At 39.7% G+C, this 20,820-nt stretch overlaps 1 protein-coding gene and 1 non-coding gene across 3 annotated transcripts in view; both read left to right on the forward strand.

Annotated features, from left to right (window-relative positions):
• TGFBR3 (transforming growth factor beta receptor 3) overlaps nt 1-20,820 on the forward strand; it is a 212,848-nt gene that overhangs the window by 119,975 nt on the left and 72,053 nt on the right. For both annotated transcript variants that reach the window (XM_074266257.1, XM_074266258.1), the window contains exon 4: nt 11,306-11,443. In XM_074266257.1, coding sequence (XP_074122358.1) covers nt 11,306-11,443 — 138 coding nt within the window. The remainder of the gene's footprint in view (nt 1-11,305; nt 11,444-20,820) is intronic.
• Nucleotides 1,737-1,843, forward strand: LOC141541988 (U6 spliceosomal RNA). Its single transcript, XR_012481997.1, has one exon. It is a non-coding gene; the product is annotated as a U6 spliceosomal RNA (small nuclear RNA).

The raw sequence follows: 20,820 nt of genomic DNA on the forward strand, positions 1-20,820 counted from the left end.
GTCAACTAATCCAAGCATAAATGGGGGAAAATGCCAAAATAGAGGCAACCAGCGGAGAGCAGCCGACTTAGAAGCAGGAAGACCTGAGTTTGAATCCTCCCTCAGACCTTGACTACCCTATGACACTGAAGAAGTCACTTTATGGCTTAGCTTCAGTTTCCCAGGATATGGGGATAATGGTAGAACCTTCCTCCCAGGGTCTTTGTGAAGATCCCATCAAATGAGATAATGTATACAAAGAGTTTTAGAAACCTTAAAATACTGGATAAATGCTATTGTTATTACAATAATAAAATTTTATTTATGTATTTAATATATTTATATAATAAATACAATTTATTATATTTTAAAATAAAAATTTTTTTTAATAGAGAATAGACTCTTCCTAGACTTCTCTTCACTGATCTCTGGGATATCTTCTCTGCAAACTGGCCCTTGGGATGCTTTTTCTTACTCAACCCCAGATTCTCACCATTTTTTCCTCCTCTTTTTTCTCTTCCTCCTCCTCTTCTTCTACTTTCACCATCTCCTCTTCTTTCTCTTTACCTAATACATTGCCACTGGGTACTTAACCATCCTTTCCTTAATCCTTTCTAGCCCCTTCCTCCATATAGAGTATGAGATCTATTAAGGTAGGAACTGTCTTGTTGGTATACATTAAGCACTTAATAAATGCTCTTTCAACTTCTCTCTTTCTTACGCTTTAAGATTTGAAAAGTATTATACAGACGTTATCTAACATAATACAAAGTTGTGATGCTTAAATAATTATTTTCAAATAATTTTTCTTTCTGAGGCAGCTCAAGGCCCCAAAATAGTATTTTAGAAATAGTATTGGAGATCTTGGAAGAAAGTTAGAAAATATGACCTAGCCTAAAGAAACTATGAATGAGAAATTGAAAACACTTACTCAAGTCAACAAGTATATAAATATTTGATTTTCTTAAATATTTGAGTTTCTTAAGTGTACCAAGAGCTTTTTTCAAAAATCATAATTTTAAAAAATTCCTTCCCTTTTCTCTTTTATATTTTATCTTGTCCTTCCTCTCCTTTCTTTCCTTTCCAGTCCAGACCAATGATCTCTTTGTGGTAGGGAATTTGTAGGGAGGAGTTCTCCCCACTGAGACATATCTGTAAGTATTCTTTAACTTGTAATTTTAAAGAGCTGCCAGGAGCCCTGCAAAGTAAATTATTTTTTTCAGGGTCATACAGATAGTATGTGTCAGAGACAACACTTGAACTTGGGTCATCTTGACCTAAGACTGACCTTCTAACCATTACCCCACAGAGCTGTGTATAAACTAAATATTTGATAAATATTTTTTGAATTGAACTGAATAAAAATTGTCCACGGTTGTGTGCTTGTGATCTGGAAGAGTAATTATTCCCATGTGTTGGAGGCAGCTAGGTGGCCCCATGGATAAAGTGCTAGGTTTGGAGTTGGGAAGGTCTTAAATTCAAATCCAGCATCATATTCTTATAAGCCGAGTGTCCCAGTATATATCATGAAATCTGTCTGCCTCAGTTATCTCATTTGTAAAATGATATAATGAGAATAATGATAGCTCATACTTCCTAGGATTGTTTTGAAGATCAAATAAAATGATATTTTTAAAGCACTTTACAAACCTTAAAGCATCTACATTATATTTTTATCTCTGTGAATAGCTTAGGCACTATGAAAAATTACAAGGGGCCTGTGGGAAGACTCTATTTCCTCTGGAAGATTTTATATTGTGCTCACTTCAGCAGCATATATATTAAAATTGGAAGGATACAGAGAAGATTTGTATGGCTCCCAGTCAAGGATGACATGCAAATTAGTGTAGGAAGACTACACTTCCTGACTCAAGTCCCTGGCACTAATTATGGGGAGCTTTGAGATAATTGTGACTTTTAATCACAAATTCTGTTGATCACCATCAGCTCAAGCTGAATTTGAATTAATTAAGTTTTATGAAAATAGAAAAACATTATTTTCTATAATACAGTAGTTCAAGAGAGGCAGTGGGACAGTGGGTAAAGAGTAGGCTTTAGAGTCAGAAAAACCTTACCTTGCCTCTGTCACCTACTAGAAATATTATTGTTATTCAGTTATTATTGTTATTCAGTTATTTCAGTTATTATATCACAGATTGTGATCTCATTTGGGGTTTTCTTGGCAGAGATACTGGAGGGGTTGGCCATTTCCTTCTCCAGCTCATTTTGCAGATGAGGAAACTGAGGCAAACAGGGTGAAGTGATTTGGTCAGAGTCACAAAACTAATGAGTGTCTGAGGAATATGGCCACAGGTAGATCAATTATAATTAAATTAACTTCTCTGTTCCCCAGGAAACTCTTTTTAAGACTCCAAGTTAAATTAAGTTGACATTGATCTTCAACAGTATTGGAAGGAGTTTTCACACTGGAATTTTCTTACTCGGATGAAATAATGGATCCCCTTCTCCAAAATGGTTCTCTCTGTCTCTCTGTCTCTGTCTCTCCACACACACACACACACACACACACACACAGAGCTCTTCAGGGAGCTATCATTATGGATAAATAGACCAATCTTGTTGAACTGTGAAAAAAACACTTGACTAAAAAACAGTGACAAAATGTTTCAGGGTGAATTTATAAATATTTTATAGACACCAAAACTTTCTTCTTTTCTCTCTTCTTGCTTAAGAGCAGACAAACTCAACATCCAATAAAAAGTTCAACATTTCCTTTCATTTTCAGCCAGTAGCATTGGCTTGGCTTTATAGTCTGTGACATTGGGAGTAAGTTTTTGAAATCACGATTGTGACTGTATTTCTGACAGAGGAAACATTGCACATTTGGAATAAGACTGCAACTTGGAATTTCCAAAACACAATCTCACTGCTCTAAGTGAAGAAGGGTGCTAGTCCTCTCCCAGTAGGAGATTGTGCTCAGTAGTGCTCAGAGTGGTAGGTTCTTCTTTCAAGACATAAAGACACTGGAGTGCTTCACCTGGCAGATATTATTCATGAGGCTGGCTGGTTTTCTCAAAAAGCCTATGCTTTCTGTACGAGGCAGCACAATTCTAGCCAATGAGCATCCTCCACTCTACTCCCACTCACCCCAATATACAGTGCTATGTAAGGGAGAAAAAAAAAAAAAAGAGTGGGAAGGGGGGAGCGAGAGATTTAAGGAGGACTATCAAATTTGTGAATAGGCAGTAAGCACAGGGAACAGAGCTTGAAATCAGGAAGACCTGGATTCAAGTTCTGCCTCTGTTACATATGACTCCTTTTATGTTCTAGGTGACTCTTTAGGATAGAAGATGCAGATCTACATGGAAAGAAGTTGCTGAAAAGGTTAAATGAAATAACAAAAGAATAACATAGTTTACATAATTTCTTTACCCATGAATTTCTTATACTAGTGTACTCTCAGGTCTATTCCCTCTGCAGAACATGGGCTTTGGGGGAATTTTTCCCACTTTGTACAAACATCCAGGCCCATCAAATGACTTGTTGAGTTTCATAATAAATTCTTCAACAATAACCTCAAATATAAGAGATAAAGAAACATTCCTGAAAGGAGGATGATAGTGGTATCAATGAATGTCTCTGTGAGGCAGAACAGGATCTTCAATGCAGCCACCAGAGATACCAAAAGAGCCCAGGAGATGATCTTTGTGTTTCAGAAGGAGCAGAGATGGAGTGACAGGAGAATGTCGAACTTCTCCCCTGTGAAGGAGGAGGGACAAAGAAAGGGAGGTCACTGAAGACATGTGCCTTAAAGCCCCATTTACAGGATTTCTAATGATCAGCTAACATGTTCCAAATTATGGTCATGCTAAGCTCTAAATAGCTTCAGCTAACCTTAATTTCTGGTTTTTAAATCCTGAAGCCAGATAATATTCCCCTGATTGCCTCTTTTATTCTTATTAGCTGTGTGACACTGTGCAAATCATTTAACCTGCCTGCCTCAGATCCTTCAGCTCTAAAATGGGGATGATTAAGAGCATCTCTCTCCTGGGGTTGTTGTGAAATTGAAATGAAAAAAATTTTTTTTTTAAAAAAACTCTTAGCACAGTGCCTGATACGTAGTGGATGCTTAATAAATCCTCCTCCTTCCCTCCCTTTTTTCCTCTCTACCTCCCTCCTTCTTTCCTTTCCTTCCTCTCTCCCTCCCTCCCTCCCTTCTCTTCCTCCCTTCCTTCCTCCCTTCTTTCCTTTCTCCCTTTCTCCCTTTCTCCCTTCATCCCTTCCTCCCTTCCTCCCTTCCTGTCATGTCAAGTTTTAGGTCAAGATCTTGCCTTATTAACAACAGAAAATCATTGTCTCAATCCAGTCAACATGATTCTTTGGGATCCAGTATAATAGTAGCCAACAAAGCAGTTGACACATGCTACCTCAATCATTCTTTACAAGAAGGCTATGAGATAGATGCCATTTATTAGTCCCATTCTACAGTTGAGGAAACTCTAATGTAGAGAGGTTGTCACCCAGTATCCTACTGGGTGGAGCCAAGTGGGAGGGGACTGAATTATTTTGCCCCTTCACCTCTTCCCATTCCTAACCTGGAGAAGGTAACTAGGTGTCAGCAGTAATTAAGATATTGCCTAGTCTGCCTACAGAGGCAGGTTCCTAGCAGTCCTGTTTCATAAAAATCAAATTAAATAACCAGGAACTTCCTAGACAGGCTTCCCTGGGGAATCCATGGAGGTCAACCAAAGAGGGAAGGTGCAGAATTTCCCCAATATTTGTTGATATTTAGAGTTGCTGCCCTCCAGCTAAACTCTCCTATATGTTTAGTCTTCTCTAGTTGGAACTTGAACTTCTTGAGAGTAAGGGCTGCAGCCCATTTCTCTGTAGCCCATTTCATCCCATTCCAATGTTGCCTTCTCTCTACTAGCCTCCCTATTTAGCTTCCTCAAAACTGGTATCAACCTTCCCTTTATAGGATTGCAGGATGTCTGAGGTCAAGGGCACTTTAAAGAGAAAATTGAGATCAAATCTGGCCTCAGACACTTAACACACCCTAGTTGTGTGACTCTGGGCAAGTCATTTAACCCCAGCCTCAGAACAAACAAATAAATAAATAATAAAAACTCTGAATTAAGTTGTGTGTTTGAGATTACATTCTAATGGGGGAGACAACACATTGTGCATGAGGTATGGGTAGTCAAGGAAGGGAGATATGATCTTAATGATAGATAGATAGATAGATAGATAGATAGATAGATAGATAGATAGATGAAAGGATGGATCGATAGATAGGTAGATGGATGGATGGATAATTAGATAATTAGATGGATACATAGAGACATAGATAGATAGAGCACTTATCAAGTGCTCACTTAGTTTTGGGCATTCCACTAAGCTCTGGGGATACAAATGCAAGTAAACAAAATGTCCCCACTTTCAAGAAGTATATATTATAATAGGAAGCATTATTGGCTATAGGAGAGAGTGCTTTATTCCCATAGAGTAGGTGGTCAGTTTATGTTTCTTGAGTTGATTTAAAGGAATTAATCATTCAGGCAATCAAAGGGCCATACTCTCATTTCTATTCCTCAGTTTGATTTGTTCTTCATGTTTATTATCCGCCGTCCCTTATGCCAGAGTTACTGCTAGAGGAATGACTGGGGGATCCCTTTAGAACATTGAGGAGCCACTATGGGGCCTTCAGAAGTCAGTTCCTCTGCTCATTCCCCGTTTTCTACTCAAGGGTGTGGTTTGGACCAGTTTTAGTCTAGGGGGTATTGTTGACCCAGTGTATTGAGAGGAGGCTAAGCTCTGTGTGGCCATATTTTAATTCATTACATCATGGAGAATATTTTATGTTTAGCTTAGGTTTGTGCTCATACAGGGTTCCTCCAAAAAGTTACTCAATGAAACAAGTAAGGGGCAGGTCGGTAATTTGTTCCCATACACAAAAGGGATGCTAAACATAGGACATACTATACATTTGACAACAAATTCAAAATAACAATCGTTCAAATAATTTACAATTTGTATTATAATCCGGGAAGACTAACACTCCAACCTCATCACACCATAAAGCTATTTATTGTCAGGACAGCTATTGGTCTCAGCTCTGCACTGTCCAGAAAACCCAGGTACACTTTTGCTGCTCAAATGGTCAGGCTTGGGTCCATCCATTTGTTTATTGCCATCAGTTTCAAGAATGTGAGAGTAGCTGCTGGGGGGTCCCTTTACTGAGACCATCTAGGTTTGAGCAGAGTAGTCTTAGAGTCCTTCTGAACCTATATGAACTGGCCCTGGATAGGTCCATCCGAGGATAGTTAGTTCTCTGTCTGGAACTGATGAAAAACAAACATACAAAGGGCAACCCCCCAAAAACCAGATTTGTCTCGGCAGAACATATGCTTTGGATGCCCCACATGTCTGGTTGCATGGAGACTGGATTGTTCAGAACAAATATTCACCCCTCCACCCCCACCCCTCCGGAGGCAGCGTTAATAGTTCTGAGGATTCCCATCCAGAAAGGAAGAGTAAGTGGGGGGGGCATCTCCTGAACATTCTCTGAGTCATTAACTCTTGGCTCCCAGACCCTGCAGTGTTGAGTCATCCATTGCTGGAAGCAATTTCCAAAGTTTGGTCCACAGGAACCGGTTCCCGCAACTCTAAGCATGCTCCACTGGATGCCCCTGTCAGCCAATCAGCCATTCTACACCTTGTTTCAATCCAATTCGACAAACACTTATTAGATTCTCATCACCTTTCACCTTGACTGCTTTAACAAGCCCTAATTGTTCTCCCTGCTTCAAATCTTGCCTTTTTAAACCATTCTCCCTAACTCCATATCCGCCCCCTCCCGGACCAGTCCTGTGTTTGACATTGAGAATACTCTGGCCTTACCCTACCTTTCTAGACATGTTCCTTACTCCTTTCACAAAGGCTCTAGGATGTTATTATGGTTTTCTAGGTAGGTCTCATCTCCTATCCGTGGGCATTTCCATGGGGCATGGCATAGTCCTGGAATGTCCCTTCTCACCTCTGCCTTTTAGAATCCCTATTTCCTTCAAAGCTCAGAAAAAAATGCTTGTGGGATAACTGAGTGACTTTCTATATAAAGCACCTACTATGTGCCAGGAGCTGCATTAAACACTGGGCACTTTTCTCCATCTCTTCAGTTACTAGTATCTTTCCCCCATCTAATTCACTGTCACGGTACATATTTTGCTTTACCTTTGCCCCATTAAAAATAATTATCTTTTCTACATCTCTCTATGTGTACATTGTCTCCCTTGGGCTACCTGAAAATGGGAGCTGTTTTATTTCTGCTTTTGTATTCTCAGTTCCTGATGCAGTGGATAGAGTACTAGGTGTGGAGGTAGAAGGATGTATGTAATTCACTTAACCATGTTTCCTCAGTTTCCTCATCTGTAAAATGAGTGGGAGAAGAAAACGATAAATTTCATTCCAATATCTTTGCCAAGAACCCAGAAAGAATTGGACACAACTGAAAAACCAAACAAAAAATTTTCAGTTCTTTGTATACAGAAGGCAATTAAAATTGTTAAATACCTACTATGTGCAAAGTGAAAAACATGATAGTATTTACAGATAGAAGGCCCACTTTTGGAGGCCTGAATTCAAGTCTACCCTATCCAATTTGTTAAGTGTCTAAGCTAAGTTATTTATCTACATCAATGGCATTTCTACATCCTAGGAAATTTTCATACCTAAGAATATCTTCAAATATTTTCATACCTAGGAACATCTTTAAATTAATTGTCTGGACTAAAATATGTGTTAGGTACTGAGGACACTGTAATAAACATGAATTAATACACTTGCCTTCAAAGAGCTTCCATTCTGCAGGTGATGGGAAAAGGTGATTCAGCATTTACACAGATAAAGTATAAAAAGTCTATAAGGTAATTTTTGGGTTTTTTTTTTTTTTTAGCGAGGCAATTAGGGTTAAATGACTTATCCAGAGTCACACAGCTAACAGGTGAACTCAGGTCCTCCTGACTTCTGAGCAGCTGCTCTATCCATCTAACTGCCCCTGAACTAACATGACTTAAAAAATACATTGGATGTTTTTTCCTCTTTAATTTCCAAACCATAGTATGAATTTTTCTTTGCTAAATGGTTCTTGGGACTTTGCCTGTGCTGAATGTGCCAAGATGAGCCTTCTTGGCCAGACATGGCCACATCTTGAATAAGGAAGTCTTTTCCAGGAAAGCAGTGATAGTTGTGACCCTTAGTAACCTTCCCTTCATCATATGTGCCATGTTTCAAAATCTTTCAGCCATCTGGAGGATGCTTTGAATTTCTCACTCATGTATATTTTCTTTTCACTTTAACTCATTTGAACTTGTAAAACTGTTATTAACTTCTATTTTTATTTAAATTTGTTTTTATGTGACTTTTCTATCCATTGGACTATCCATTGTATTAAAAAAAAAAATAAGAAAGAAAATAGGGGAATATGAATCAATCAGCCATAAGCATTTAGTAAGATAGCTACTGTATTCCAGGATTAGAGTCTGGATTTGTGATTTGGTTGGTAAGGTGAACTTCCTTGTGAGGAGAGGCCTTTTCCCAGTGAAGATCAGCACTTTTTCTCCAATTTAAATTCTTAGAATTTCCTTATAACGCTATGACCTTTGGCTTGGTCCAGTTTGCCCACAGCCCGTAGGTAGGAGGCATCAGATGTAGACTTGAACCCAGGCCTTCCTGGCTGGTTCTCCAGCTATCAAAACCAACTGATACATTGCCAGAGTCCAACGTGCAAATAAATGAAAAAAGCTGTTGTGTTTTTAACATGTGCCCAGCACTCCAGCACTGGGGATACACATAAAAATTAAGAGACCGCCCCATTGAGTGGGAGATGACATTTTGTGGGGGGAAATGTGGCCAGGGAGGTCTGGGGAGTCGCGGAGGTGGGGAGTGGACCGTTTCTGAAGCACTGGTAGAAGTGACTTGATGACTGTGCCCAGGAGAAGAGGTGGAAGGGAGGAGAATGGTCTGGGTGGCTAAGGGTGCCCTGACCGGTCAGGGTAGCAGAAGTCAAGATGGCCTGGGTGGATGGCTGGATATGCTCTGTGGTCCATGGCTCGGGGCCAAGAAGTAAGATTGAAGTCCCTCGAAAATCCACATCTCTCAGCATCGTGGTGGGAGTTCCAAAGCTAAGTGGATGAATTTCCTCAGGGACCAAAGGGAAATATTTCAAAATCGTTTTCTACAGTGTGTTTTTCTGGCATTTATCACATTTTCTCAGGGTCAGTCTTTAACAGCAACTGGTCCAAGTGAAGCAGGCTGCACTGTCTCTAATAAAAGCTTCTCTGATGATAATAACAATGACTAGCGTTTAGAGGGTGTTACAAAGTGCTTTACAGATAGGATTTTATTCTCACAATAACCCTGGGAGGTAGTTGCTATTATTGAAATGGGGATTTCACAGATGTAGAAACTGAGATTTGACAGATTAAGTGACTTGCTAGTATCTTCCTATCTCCAAGTCCCTCACTCTATCTGCTGTACCACCCAGATGCCTGAGTATGATGAGCCTGCTGGAGAAGGCCATTAGAAAAATATTCTAATCTAATTATATGTGGGAATGTACCTTGCTATACAGAAAATTGATATAAAGACATTTGCCATATTAAATCTCATCAGTCTGGCTTTCAGGACCCCTGACTCAGGCTTGAAATTAGAATTAGAATTCTATTCATATAATTATATTATTGAACAGCAAGGTGGTGCAGTGGAGTGTGTCAGAAAGACCTCAATTTAAATGGACCTCAGATGCGTATAAGCTGTGTGATCTGGGCAAGTCACTTAACCCCTTTTGCTTCAGTTTCCTCATCTGTAAAATGAACTGGATGGAAGAAGGCAATGGAAAATCACCCCAGTATCTCTGCCCAAAAAGCCCCTAAAGGATGCTGTAGAGTCACTAAGAGTCAGATATGATAGAAGCAACTGAACAATAAAAATTATTATTAGATCTAACATATTATACTATTATTAGAATAATGAATAACTCTGACCAAGGGTTTGAGACAAATATCCTCCCTCACTGTTTTCATTCATAATTGGGTTTCTTCTAGTAGAAGTTTCTCTCTGCTCATTTACCACTGCTCTCAAAATCTCTGCCTGTCAGGATTCAGTGTCTTCTCTTGATCATTCCTCTAAACCATTGGCGTCCAAGATTAATTCAACGGGACTAGTGCAGAGATAAGGGGGTTTGACTGAAGTTTCAGGATAGGCCGCCACCCAAGTGGCTCCTGAACTGAGCTGTGATGGAGGATAGAGAGCCTTAGAAGAAGAGATGAGGAGAGAGAGCTTTCCATTGTGAGCAAATGCTTGCAGGCTCTGCCAAAATGATCTGTATTTTATCTTTGCAGCTGTGGGGAGCGGGACAGGGCTACAGTCAGACTGGTTAGGAACCAATTAGGAACTTGTTAGGGTCTTCTATGAAGTGCCTAGGGCCTAATGTATTTTTCCTATAAATGAAAGAATTCAAAATTAAAAAAAAAACAACAAATTTATACATATACCTATAAACATTAATATACACATATGTGTCTATGGGTATGTGTACATGCATATGTGTATATGCATTAATATACATATTAGGTGAGGGTGAAAATGTACTCTGGAAGGTGGTATCTGAAGGGTGTCAGCCCCAGGTAGAGAGAGTATATCATTGTTCACTGTAGCCTAATGGCTGTTTTCTGAAGCTGGGAATGATTGTTCTTTGGCATTTATGAAAACAGGACTTAGATTTCCTGCCCAGGCTCATCTGTGTTTCTTTCCTGTTTTTCTCAAAGCCCTGGCACAATTTACTTTTTTGTTCCTTTGTCCTTTGGGCTTTATTTTTTGGGAAAACCCCTTGAAACTAACAATTGGGGAGATGCAAGACAAGGCCGATTTTTTTGGCTTTCCTGTCTTTTCTTAGTTTTCTTTGGCAAGCTGTTACTTCTTTTTGAAGGGGCAGAAGTTTACCTGAGAGGAAGAAAAGGAAGGTTCTCTGTAGAGGTCCCGAGGGCCAGTTATCTTCCACACTGCCTTCTTCTGTTCTCAGATTTTCAGCTTAGTCATTTGACCTCAGGCTAAGGCAGTTCAGGGAAGACAGCTTTTCTTTGCCTTGGCCCAGTTCTGTATTTGTTCCTTGTCTGTGTTCTACTTGGATACGGGGCTTGGGGTCAGGCTCACCCACTGATTTGGATGAGTCAATCAGCCTGCAGAATCTGATCTAAAATATGGGAACAGTCCTCGGTGCTGGAAGGAATTGGGGTCCAGACGCCATCCTGAGGGAGTTTTAATTAAATACCCCACTTCTAATGTGTCTTCTTTTTTTGCTCTTTGCTAGATCACCCTGCACCTGAAGCCCATCTCATCAGTACACATTCATCAGAAGTCTTTTGTGTTCCTGCTCAATTCCCCTCACCCTTTGGTCTGGAAGTTAAAGACCGAGAGGCTTGCTCCTGGCGTCCCCAGATTTTTCTTTGTAAGTGCTTCTTATTACCTTCTGAAACTAATGATTGAGTGAAGAAGTGGGATTCCTTACTACCTTGGGGGAGCGAGCACTGGAATTGAAGTCTGAGGACCCATTCGGGTCCTCCTTTCTCCACTTACAATCTGTGTATCCTCTGGCAAAAGCTCTGGATTTCTCATTATAAAGTGATTGGGGGTGAATTAGATCACTTTGAAGCTCCTTTTCCTGTTCTAAATCTGTGTTTCTGTGATCTAGGCTGGCTTTGGTCTTGGTATCCTTAAGTAAGAGAGGGGCAATGGAGTGCAGTAGGTAGACAGCTAGACTTGGAAGTAAGAGGATCTGAGTTCTAGTTCTGACATATACTGCGTGGCCCTGGGCAAGTCCCATAAACTTAGCATATTGATGTCAAATTCACAGCCCACCAGATGCCAGAACTAGATTAGAATATAATTGGGAAATATTTAATAACATATATATCATATTTATATAAATATGTATATTATAGAACTAGAGTAGAATATAATTGGGAAATATTTAATAACATATATATCATATTTATATAAATATGTATATTATAGAACTAGAGTAGAATATAATTGGGAAATATTTAATAACATATATAACATATTTATATAAATATGTATATTATAGAACTAGATTAGACTATAATTGGGAAATGTTTAATAACATGTCTATTATATTTATATAAATATGTATATTATAGAACTAGATTAGAATATAATTGGGAAATGTTTAATAACATGTATATTATATTTATATAAATATGTACAAATATAAAAATAAACATAAACAAAAATATAGTACAGCATTTGGTGGTTGGGAAGTTGTTTCCAATTCTGTGACTCCATTTGAGGTTTTCTTGGCAGAGCTACTGGTTTGCCATTTTCTTCTCCAATAGTTCAAGATAAATATTGTTAAATTGTAGTTTTCTAATAATAATAACAACGACAAAGATTTTGACACCATTGTTTTAGGCAGAAAAGATACTTTGGTGGAACCAAAAAGCCTCCTGCTAATGAAATCTTTCAGTTTCCTCACCTGTAAAGTGAATGGATTATAGTCTCTGACGTTCCTTCTGCATTTACATCTTCTGTAATTGAGAGTTTATAAGCTTCTTTTATGAAGCAGTTGCACCCCCACTCCTATTTCCTCAAAAAGATATTCGTAGAAAGTCACATTTTTGGTGTACATTCTTGTAAGGTGTCAGAAGCTTGATCAGGCCAAAAGTACCCGTATGTAAGTTTCGGTGAAGTCTCCTGGCTAAGGAACCAGCAGGCCACGCCATCAGAAACACTTGTGTGGCCGAAGCTTTGCTTTCAGCCTGAGGTCTGCCCTCGTGGCACCAAGAGCATTCTAAACACTGTAAATAGTCCCTCGATGTGTGGTCTGGGACCACAAAATAAACACGCACGAGACTATCTTATTTTGTCTATAAGCCGGGCCCTATTTCTGATGGAGGAGTCCTCCCGCCTCTGCTATGGGCAGCTCCCCAATGGAGTAATTTCTGTTCTGTAGAACACTGCGTCTATGGAGAGATCCAAACATTACCTACTGTTTGTAAATCACGGCCTCTTCATTTGCCAGCATCTCCCGAGTTTGCCGGTTGTCATGAATTAGACGCGTTGTTTAGATGGGATTTTTAGGGTATGATATCATGTCTGATGATGAACACGATGGCCACTTTGCCATGATAGCTCCCAGTCTCTCTTCATGGAGATACAAGCTCATATCATTAGCTGTTAGAACTTCAACCGTGAGCCCTTAGCTTTTGAATTTTGGCCCCTCCTAAGTGGGAAGGAACACAAGGCATTTGGGACAAATAAAATACTGAGTATTTCTGCCTTTGGGATCTCCAGGAAAATTGGCAGTGAGAGATCGAAACTAATTCATAATATGTTTACCTTCCATGCATAGATGAAGTCTAGTTTTGAAAAATCTCAAAGACTTACCAATTAAGGAAGAGCTTGAATTTAATTCCTTGTTAGGTTCCCTCCGTGTAAAACTGCAAAGGGGCCAGTGATCATTTAATAATTAGGATTGCTACTCTTACCTACTGATATATAGTCACTCCATGTGGTTGTGATGTCCATGGTAACACACACACACCTTACTTTGCACAACTTAGGCAATACTCCCCATTATCATGGCCCAGGGAAAATGTATGTTGCAAGATGATAAAGTTGGAGCCTGGATCTGTTGGGTTGACCTTTATTTCCATTAAAAGCATGTTGGCTCAAGAATGTCTGATGTCAGCTAGATTTCTGAGGAGCTCATTTTGTCCTAACTTTGTAGTTCTGTTGGAAAAATACATTTATATTCTTAATTATAAACAGCTCCTTGGTGCCCAAATTCTTGTATGCCCATGTCTAAGGGAGCCATAATAAAAGCACGGATTATGTAATTAATAGAATTTCAGAATTGGAATGGACATCATTGGTCATCTAATTTCTGTCCAAGAAAATTTCCACACCCTGTGAGGAGGACTCTGCTTGGAGGGAGAGTCCACCACCTCCCACTGTCCACTTTGGGACAGTTCTCATTGCTCAAACATCATTCCTGACATTGGGCTTGAGTTGGCCTTTTTTGGGGGGCGTGGTGGACAGAGTGCTGAGCCTGGGACTTCCCTCATCTCTGAGAGCTCAAATCCAGACTGAGACTCTGACTAGCTGTGTGACCCTGGGCAAGTCACTCAGCCTTGTCTGCCTCAGTTTGCACATCTGTAAAATGATCTAGACAAGGAAATGGCCAGCCATTCCAGTATTTTTGCCAAGAAAACTCCAAATAGGAATACAAACAGTTAGATATAATTGAAATGACTGAACAAAAATGCAGCTTCTACCTGTGACTTTTGTTTCTTGGCTTGGGAGCCAAACAGAACCAATTTAATCACTGTTCCACTAGACAAAATTGTACCAATTTTATGAACAGTGGGTAGAAGTTGCAGAGACACAGATTTAGGCTCAACACAGAAGAATTTCCCAAATATCCCAGCTAGTTAGATGTAGAATCTGCCTTGAAAGGTAGTGAGGTCCTCAAGCAGGGACTGGATGACTCCTAGGGGTAATCCTTTTTTTTAAATTTATTTTTTATTAAATTTTTTTATTTTCAAAACATATGCATGGATAATGTTTCAATACTGACTCTTGAAAAACCTTGTATTTCAAATTTCTCCCCCTTTCCCCCACTCCCTACCCTAGATGGTAAATATATAAAAAATATATGTTCAATCCAATACATGTATACATATTTATACAATTATCACACTGCACAAGAAAAATCAGATCAGAAAGGAAAAAAAATGAGAAAGAAAACCATATAAGCAAACAACAACAAAAAGAGTGAAAATGCTATGTTGTGATCCCCACTCAGTTCTCACAGTCATCCCTTTGGGTGTAGATGGCTCTCTTTATCACGGGAATTCTTTCCAAGGTACAAGTTAGCCCGGACATCTTCCTCCATCTTTATCATTGCCTCTTTTGTGGCTGTTCTCCTTGCCACAGAGTTTTAGATCAGAAATGGAATCCAGTAATTCAGAGTTCTATCCGCTCGGATCTGAAGAGGGGAAGTCACTTAAAGTGGGATCACAAAAGTAGAACAGGAAGGGCCCCAGAGCCAGTGGCTTTACCAGGTTATACCAGGGACACAATTGGATTCTGGGTCCCCAGATTCCAGAGTCAGAGTTTCTCCCCACATGTCCTTCTTGAAGCATTTATTGAACTAAATGGTGCTGTCAGTAGAATTTAGTTTCCCCAATTTAATATTTGTTTAATAAAAAAAGTCACAGATTTTCGATAGAGCTGTAGTTCACACCTTTTATCAAAGGGTGTTATTTAGTCATTTAGTGGTGACTCCAAAACTGGGGATGCTCTTGGCAAAAATCCTTGGACCATAGACACATAGTCCATCGTTGGACCTTGTGAGACTTAGAAGCAACAATCAGAGGGTAGATCATCAATTTAGATCTGGAAGGAGCCTTAGAAATCACGAAGTCCAATCCTTCATTTTATAGATGAGGAAACAGACCCAGAGAGGTTCATTAAACTGACCCCAGCCACACAGGTGTCATAGACAGAGTCAGCCTTTGAACCTATGTCCTCTGTCTCCAAATACAATCCTTGTTCTATGGAACCACCATAAAGGAGCCATTGTGAACAGAATTCTAACACTATCTGTTTTCAGACTCTCTTAAGGAAACTTAAGGTTAACTCTTTCGTTCCATTTCATTTTCTTATTTCTTTGTGGCTAGTGGGAGATATTAGAACATGTTTCCCTTTCTCGGTCTCAGATCTGCAGATAGTGAATAAAACTTCTCTAACTAGAGCCTCATCATCTCTCCTTCCAACATCTTCCCCTTCACCTTTCAGAAATCAGGATCAATATTGAAACGGTAACAAATGCTTTTTTGTGACGTGAGACCCCAGCATTTCTGCCATGTCTAGAACCAGGGCCATGCTCTTCAGAGTGCTGATCTTCCCTTTGATGGGCATGTCATTCAATGTAATTTTATTCTTCCATTCCTCCAACATAAGATGGAGGGGCTTAGGTCAGAAAGCCTCTGAAGTCCCCTCAGCTCCTGACCTGTAGTTTATGGCCCTACTCAGTGCAGAGAAAAAGAGCACAGGGAACTTGGTAATTGTCTTTGCCATACCCTTCCCCACCCCCTCAAAACCCTGAGGTGTCTTGCTGAGTGTGGATGGAGGAGAAAAATCTCAGGATTATAAAATTTGAGAATTTCCCCTGCAACAAACTCAACAAGTGCTGACCAGCTTCTTCCAAGAGACTTCCAAAAGAAGAAACTTCCTCCTCTTCCTCTTCCTCTTCCTTTTCTCCTCCTCTTCTTCCTCTTTTCCTCCTTCCCTTTCTTCTTTTTCTCTTCCTCCTCTTCTTCCTCATTCTCCTCCTTCTCCTCCTCCTATTTCTGTCTGTCTGTGTCTGTCTATCTGTCTGTCTCCCTCCATTTCTCTCTCTGTCTTTCTTTCTCTGTTTCTCTCTCCCTCCCTCCTCCCTCTATTTCTCTCTCTCTTTCTCTGTCTCTTTCCCCCTTTTATTTCTCTCGCGCTCTCTCTGTCTTTCTCTGTCTCTGTCTCTGTCTCTGTCTCTCTCTCTCTCTCTCTTTCTCTCTCTCTCTCTCTCTTTCTCTCTTTCTCTCTCTCTCTCTCTCTCTCTCTCTCTCTCTCTCTCTCTCTCTCTCTCTCTCTCTCTCTCTCTCTGTCACACACACACACACACACACACACACACACACACACACACACACACACAGAGCCCTTTACACTATTTCTCTACTGCTAAATCTTGGAAATGCTTTTCCATTTTCCAAAATATGTGGAAGAAGGAGCATGCAGGGCAAGAGAGAAGTGGAGTTTTGTTCCTTTCTGCCATGTGCTATTCATTTATCCAGTTATGCTGGTTACCTAGGAAGCAGTAGCAGCCCGAAGATTGATGGTAGGGAGTTTGGGGCAGAATTTCCTGTGGTGAACTTTTTGTATATGAAACACACTCACTCACTCACACACTCCACAAAATAAGGAGACAGGAGACAACTTAGAAACTTTATAGATTGGAGAGTTGAGGACTTCTTCACCTGATGCAATCAGGGAACCAGCCCCCACCCCTTTTTTACAGATCTAAGTGGGGGTCATTCTGAAAAGACCAAGTCCAAAAATCCCTTGGCGGGGTAATGTGAGGAGCAGTTGGCTGCTGAGGTCTCGGCTTCTGACCATGGCTGGAAGCCGCAGGATACAGCTTGGCTCGGTCCCCGTGATGTTTGGGATCACGGTCAGAGTTGGGAATTAGATGGGCTCTTTCCTCATGGGCAGAGCTAGTTAGGAGGTGGGAGGAGGGTGCCCAGGAAAGCTGATATCAGGCCTACCTTACACATTCTATGCTGAGTGGTATAGACAGCTCTTGGATAGTTTTATGAGGTTGGCTAAGCCCTTTATAAAAGTGTATTTGTTCCTTCCAGAGCCCTGTGAGGAAAGTGTTACTTCACCCCCCATTTTAAAGACCAGGAAACTGAGGCTTATAAAGTGACTTCTTAGCTAGTAAATATCTTAGTTTTGAACCCAGGGCTTTTGACTTCAATGTGGAACATGCTTATTAAAGCTGTTAGAACATAGAATTATAGGATCAGAGATTTAGAGGGAGAAGAAGATTTTACAGACCACTGAACCCCAACTCCCCATTTTACAGACATGAAAATTGAGTCTCAGAGTTTAAGGGACTTGTCTGGAGTCACATTGCTATTAAGTTTCTGAGATGGAACTTGCACTCAAATTTTCTTAATTCAGAATTCAATGTCCTGCACCATGCTGAGTCTAATAGAAAAATTTGGATTCTATTGCAAGGGATATCATCCCCCTGTGAATGGTTATATTCAAATGGTCATATTTAGCCTCCCTGGTCATAACAAACCATTCTAGCAAAGAACCAAAAAAACAAAGCAAAGCAAAACTCAATCCTTTGGATGCAAGGCAGACCAAGGTGGCTGGCTGAAGAAATAGTCCACTAAGACTGGAACCCCAACATTTGTGAAAAGAGGGTGCTTAAAACCTATTAGAAATTTTTGACAGAAGTTTTTGATGTTAAACTTTTATTCAGTTGACTATTCTTTCTTATATTTATTTTAAAAACATCTCTCATTGTTTTAGGCTGTAAGGGCACACCCATGATGAATAGGTTTTCCAACTTTGGCTTCCCACTAGCATTTTGTGTTTGGAAAAGAACTCAGATGGTTCCGTGCATAATTGGGTCCCTTGGACCAGCAAGAAGTTATGATGAAGCCTTTAATGACAATTCTGATTTTGGAACACGCCTCTAGATTAGGAGAGTTCAGTTAATTGATCTGTGCACACTTTTTGACTGGGTTGAGAACTGATCACTTAACTTTTTAGAACTGGGATTTAATCAGTGCTCAATGTATGGAACTCCTGAAATGGAAACCCTCTCCATTGATATAAGTGGGCAACTTAAAAAGTTTTAGAAAGTGGCCCTGAGAGGTTAATGATTTATTTGGGGACACACAGAGTTAGTCTGTGCCAACAGTGGGATGAACATGGATCTTCCTCCCTCTGAGGCTACATCATGGCATCTGAAAAGATAAAAAAAAAGATGAAGCCAAAGGTTAAGTAGGTAAAAGTGTCAATTGATGAGGAGGAACAACTTCTGGCTGTCACTTTTGGATTCCTGCCTTTGTATTTCCTTTTCCAGCAATTAATCATTGAGGCCTGTGAAAGTAATTTATTTCCCTTTGGATTCCTCAGTGTTTTTTTTTTGTTGTTGTTGTTGTTTGTTTGTTTTGTGTTTTTGTTTTGTTTTATTTTATTAAGTAGATTGGATGAGGAAGCAGTAGATCTGAGGGTCTAGCTGTAACTGTGTCATGAACTATAATATTAGGGGAGATAAAAAATCCCAAATGCTTCATTGTCCTCATCTGTAAAGGGATCAGATAGAACTAATTAGCCATCCAGAACCTTTTTTGTGCAATGGACTTCTTTAGCAGGCTGCTGCAGCCTATGATTGCCTTCTCAAAATCAGGTTTTTAAAAGCCTAAAATAAAATACAGAGGATTATTAAAGGAACCAAGGATGTTGAAATTCATTTAGTATAATAATGTTTTAAAATGTTTCTGGTTAAAACAAAGTTCAGAAGTTGTGGATGAATCAGTCACTAGATAAAACTCATTTTTATGATGCTATGATATTATAAACCATTAAGATTAATGGAAGAGGAAACTGGCAATAATTAGGGTAAGGTACTAGAGACCCGGCTCAGCAAAGCTCAAAGAAATATTGAGTTAATACAGTACGAATAAAAGAGTGAAACCAAATTCTCTTCTCTTGGCTTTGTATTAGAAACAAACCAAAATCTTACCCTAATGAGGTTCGACAATATGACCTCAAAAGTCCTTTCCAACTCAGAGATTCTATGAAAAAGCAAAATTAATACCAGGAATGAGCCTGGCAATTAAAAACTATTTAGGCATTTCTAAGAAAGGGAATGGGATGGGTGAAGAGACAGGGAAGTCAAAATCTGGCTTATTACTTTGGCTTTTTTAAAAATATGGTCCAAACATTTTTGGGTCTCTGCCATGAAACCACAGGCAGTTCGATGGGCTGCACTGGAGCTTGGATTCCTGACAAGACCAACTGTAAAGCAAGTGCTATTTGTTTTCCTGCGCCTTGGATTTAACGGGAAATCAGAAGGCTAAATTCACAATCAGTTGTTAAGTGGCCCCAGATGTGTACCAAGGGCTGTGCAAGGATGAGTATGAGAGGTGGTGGGGGCAAGAAAAGCCAGCACCAGCAGTGGGGAAAGAGTGAACGTATGCATCGTCCAAGGAACAGGCCACTGAGGGTTTGGTTTCAAAAACTATACTAAGAATAACTTCCTAGGCCATTGGTGAGTTTTATCATGGCAGAGTTGGGGGAGGTCGGTTGGGTTAGGGAAAAGGAAAGGAACTCTTTCTGTGGGTACCTCTGTTATTTCTCAATTAGAAGCCTGGAAATGATTCTTTCTTTTGGATTTCTTCTTCCCCTTTGGCAGTCGTTTTCCCCACTGGAGGCAGAAATAATTTAAAACTAATATACCTGATTTTATTTAAAACATGCAATCAGGAGCTGCCTAGTGATTTATGTTCAGGTCTATGGGTTTTGTACCCCAACAACATTATAAAATCATAGATCTAGAGATGGCTGTCTATTCTAACTTTCCATTTTATAGATGAGGAAACTGAGACCTAAAGGGTTGAGGAATAATCCCACGATTACATAGTATCATAAAATAAACTATCTAGATTTGGAAGCCATCTTTTTAAAGCACTTTTATAAACCTTAAAGTGCTTTTTGTAACTACAGGCTGTTTTAAATTATTACCCATTCCAACTCTCTTACTTTCTAGATGAATTGGAGGCAAGAGAGGTTAAGTTGCTTGCCCTGCATGACAGAATCAGGGAATCATAGACTTAGAATAGTGGCTCACATAAAATAGGTACTTAATAAATGTTAATGGATTGTTTAAGGCAGAAAAAACCTCAGAGATCAGCTAGTTCAACCTCATCATCCCCATCACTACTGACTTTTTTATTGTTCTTGATGAGTCTTGATTCTATAAGCCTGTAAGGTAAGGGCTAGTGTTATTGATACTTGCTTTTACATTGCTTTTATTCCCCAAATATCTCTCCTTCTATTCCCAAGAGATGTCTCTTATCATGAATTTCTTATTTAAAAAAAGAAAGAGCAGTTCAGTCAACTTATTCATTATATTATTGTTTCCACCCACGTACCTGGTCCCTTCAGGCAGGGAAGTATGATCTTTTACCTCTTTCAGTCCAAGTTTGATCATCATAATTACACAGCATTCAGCTGTAT

The sequence above is a fragment of the Sminthopsis crassicaudata genome, chromosome 4 (assembly GCF_048593235.1).
Source record: "Sminthopsis crassicaudata isolate SCR6 chromosome 4, ASM4859323v1, whole genome shotgun sequence".
NCBI classification, from domain to species: Eukaryota; Metazoa; Chordata; class Mammalia; order Dasyuromorphia; family Dasyuridae; genus Sminthopsis; species Sminthopsis crassicaudata.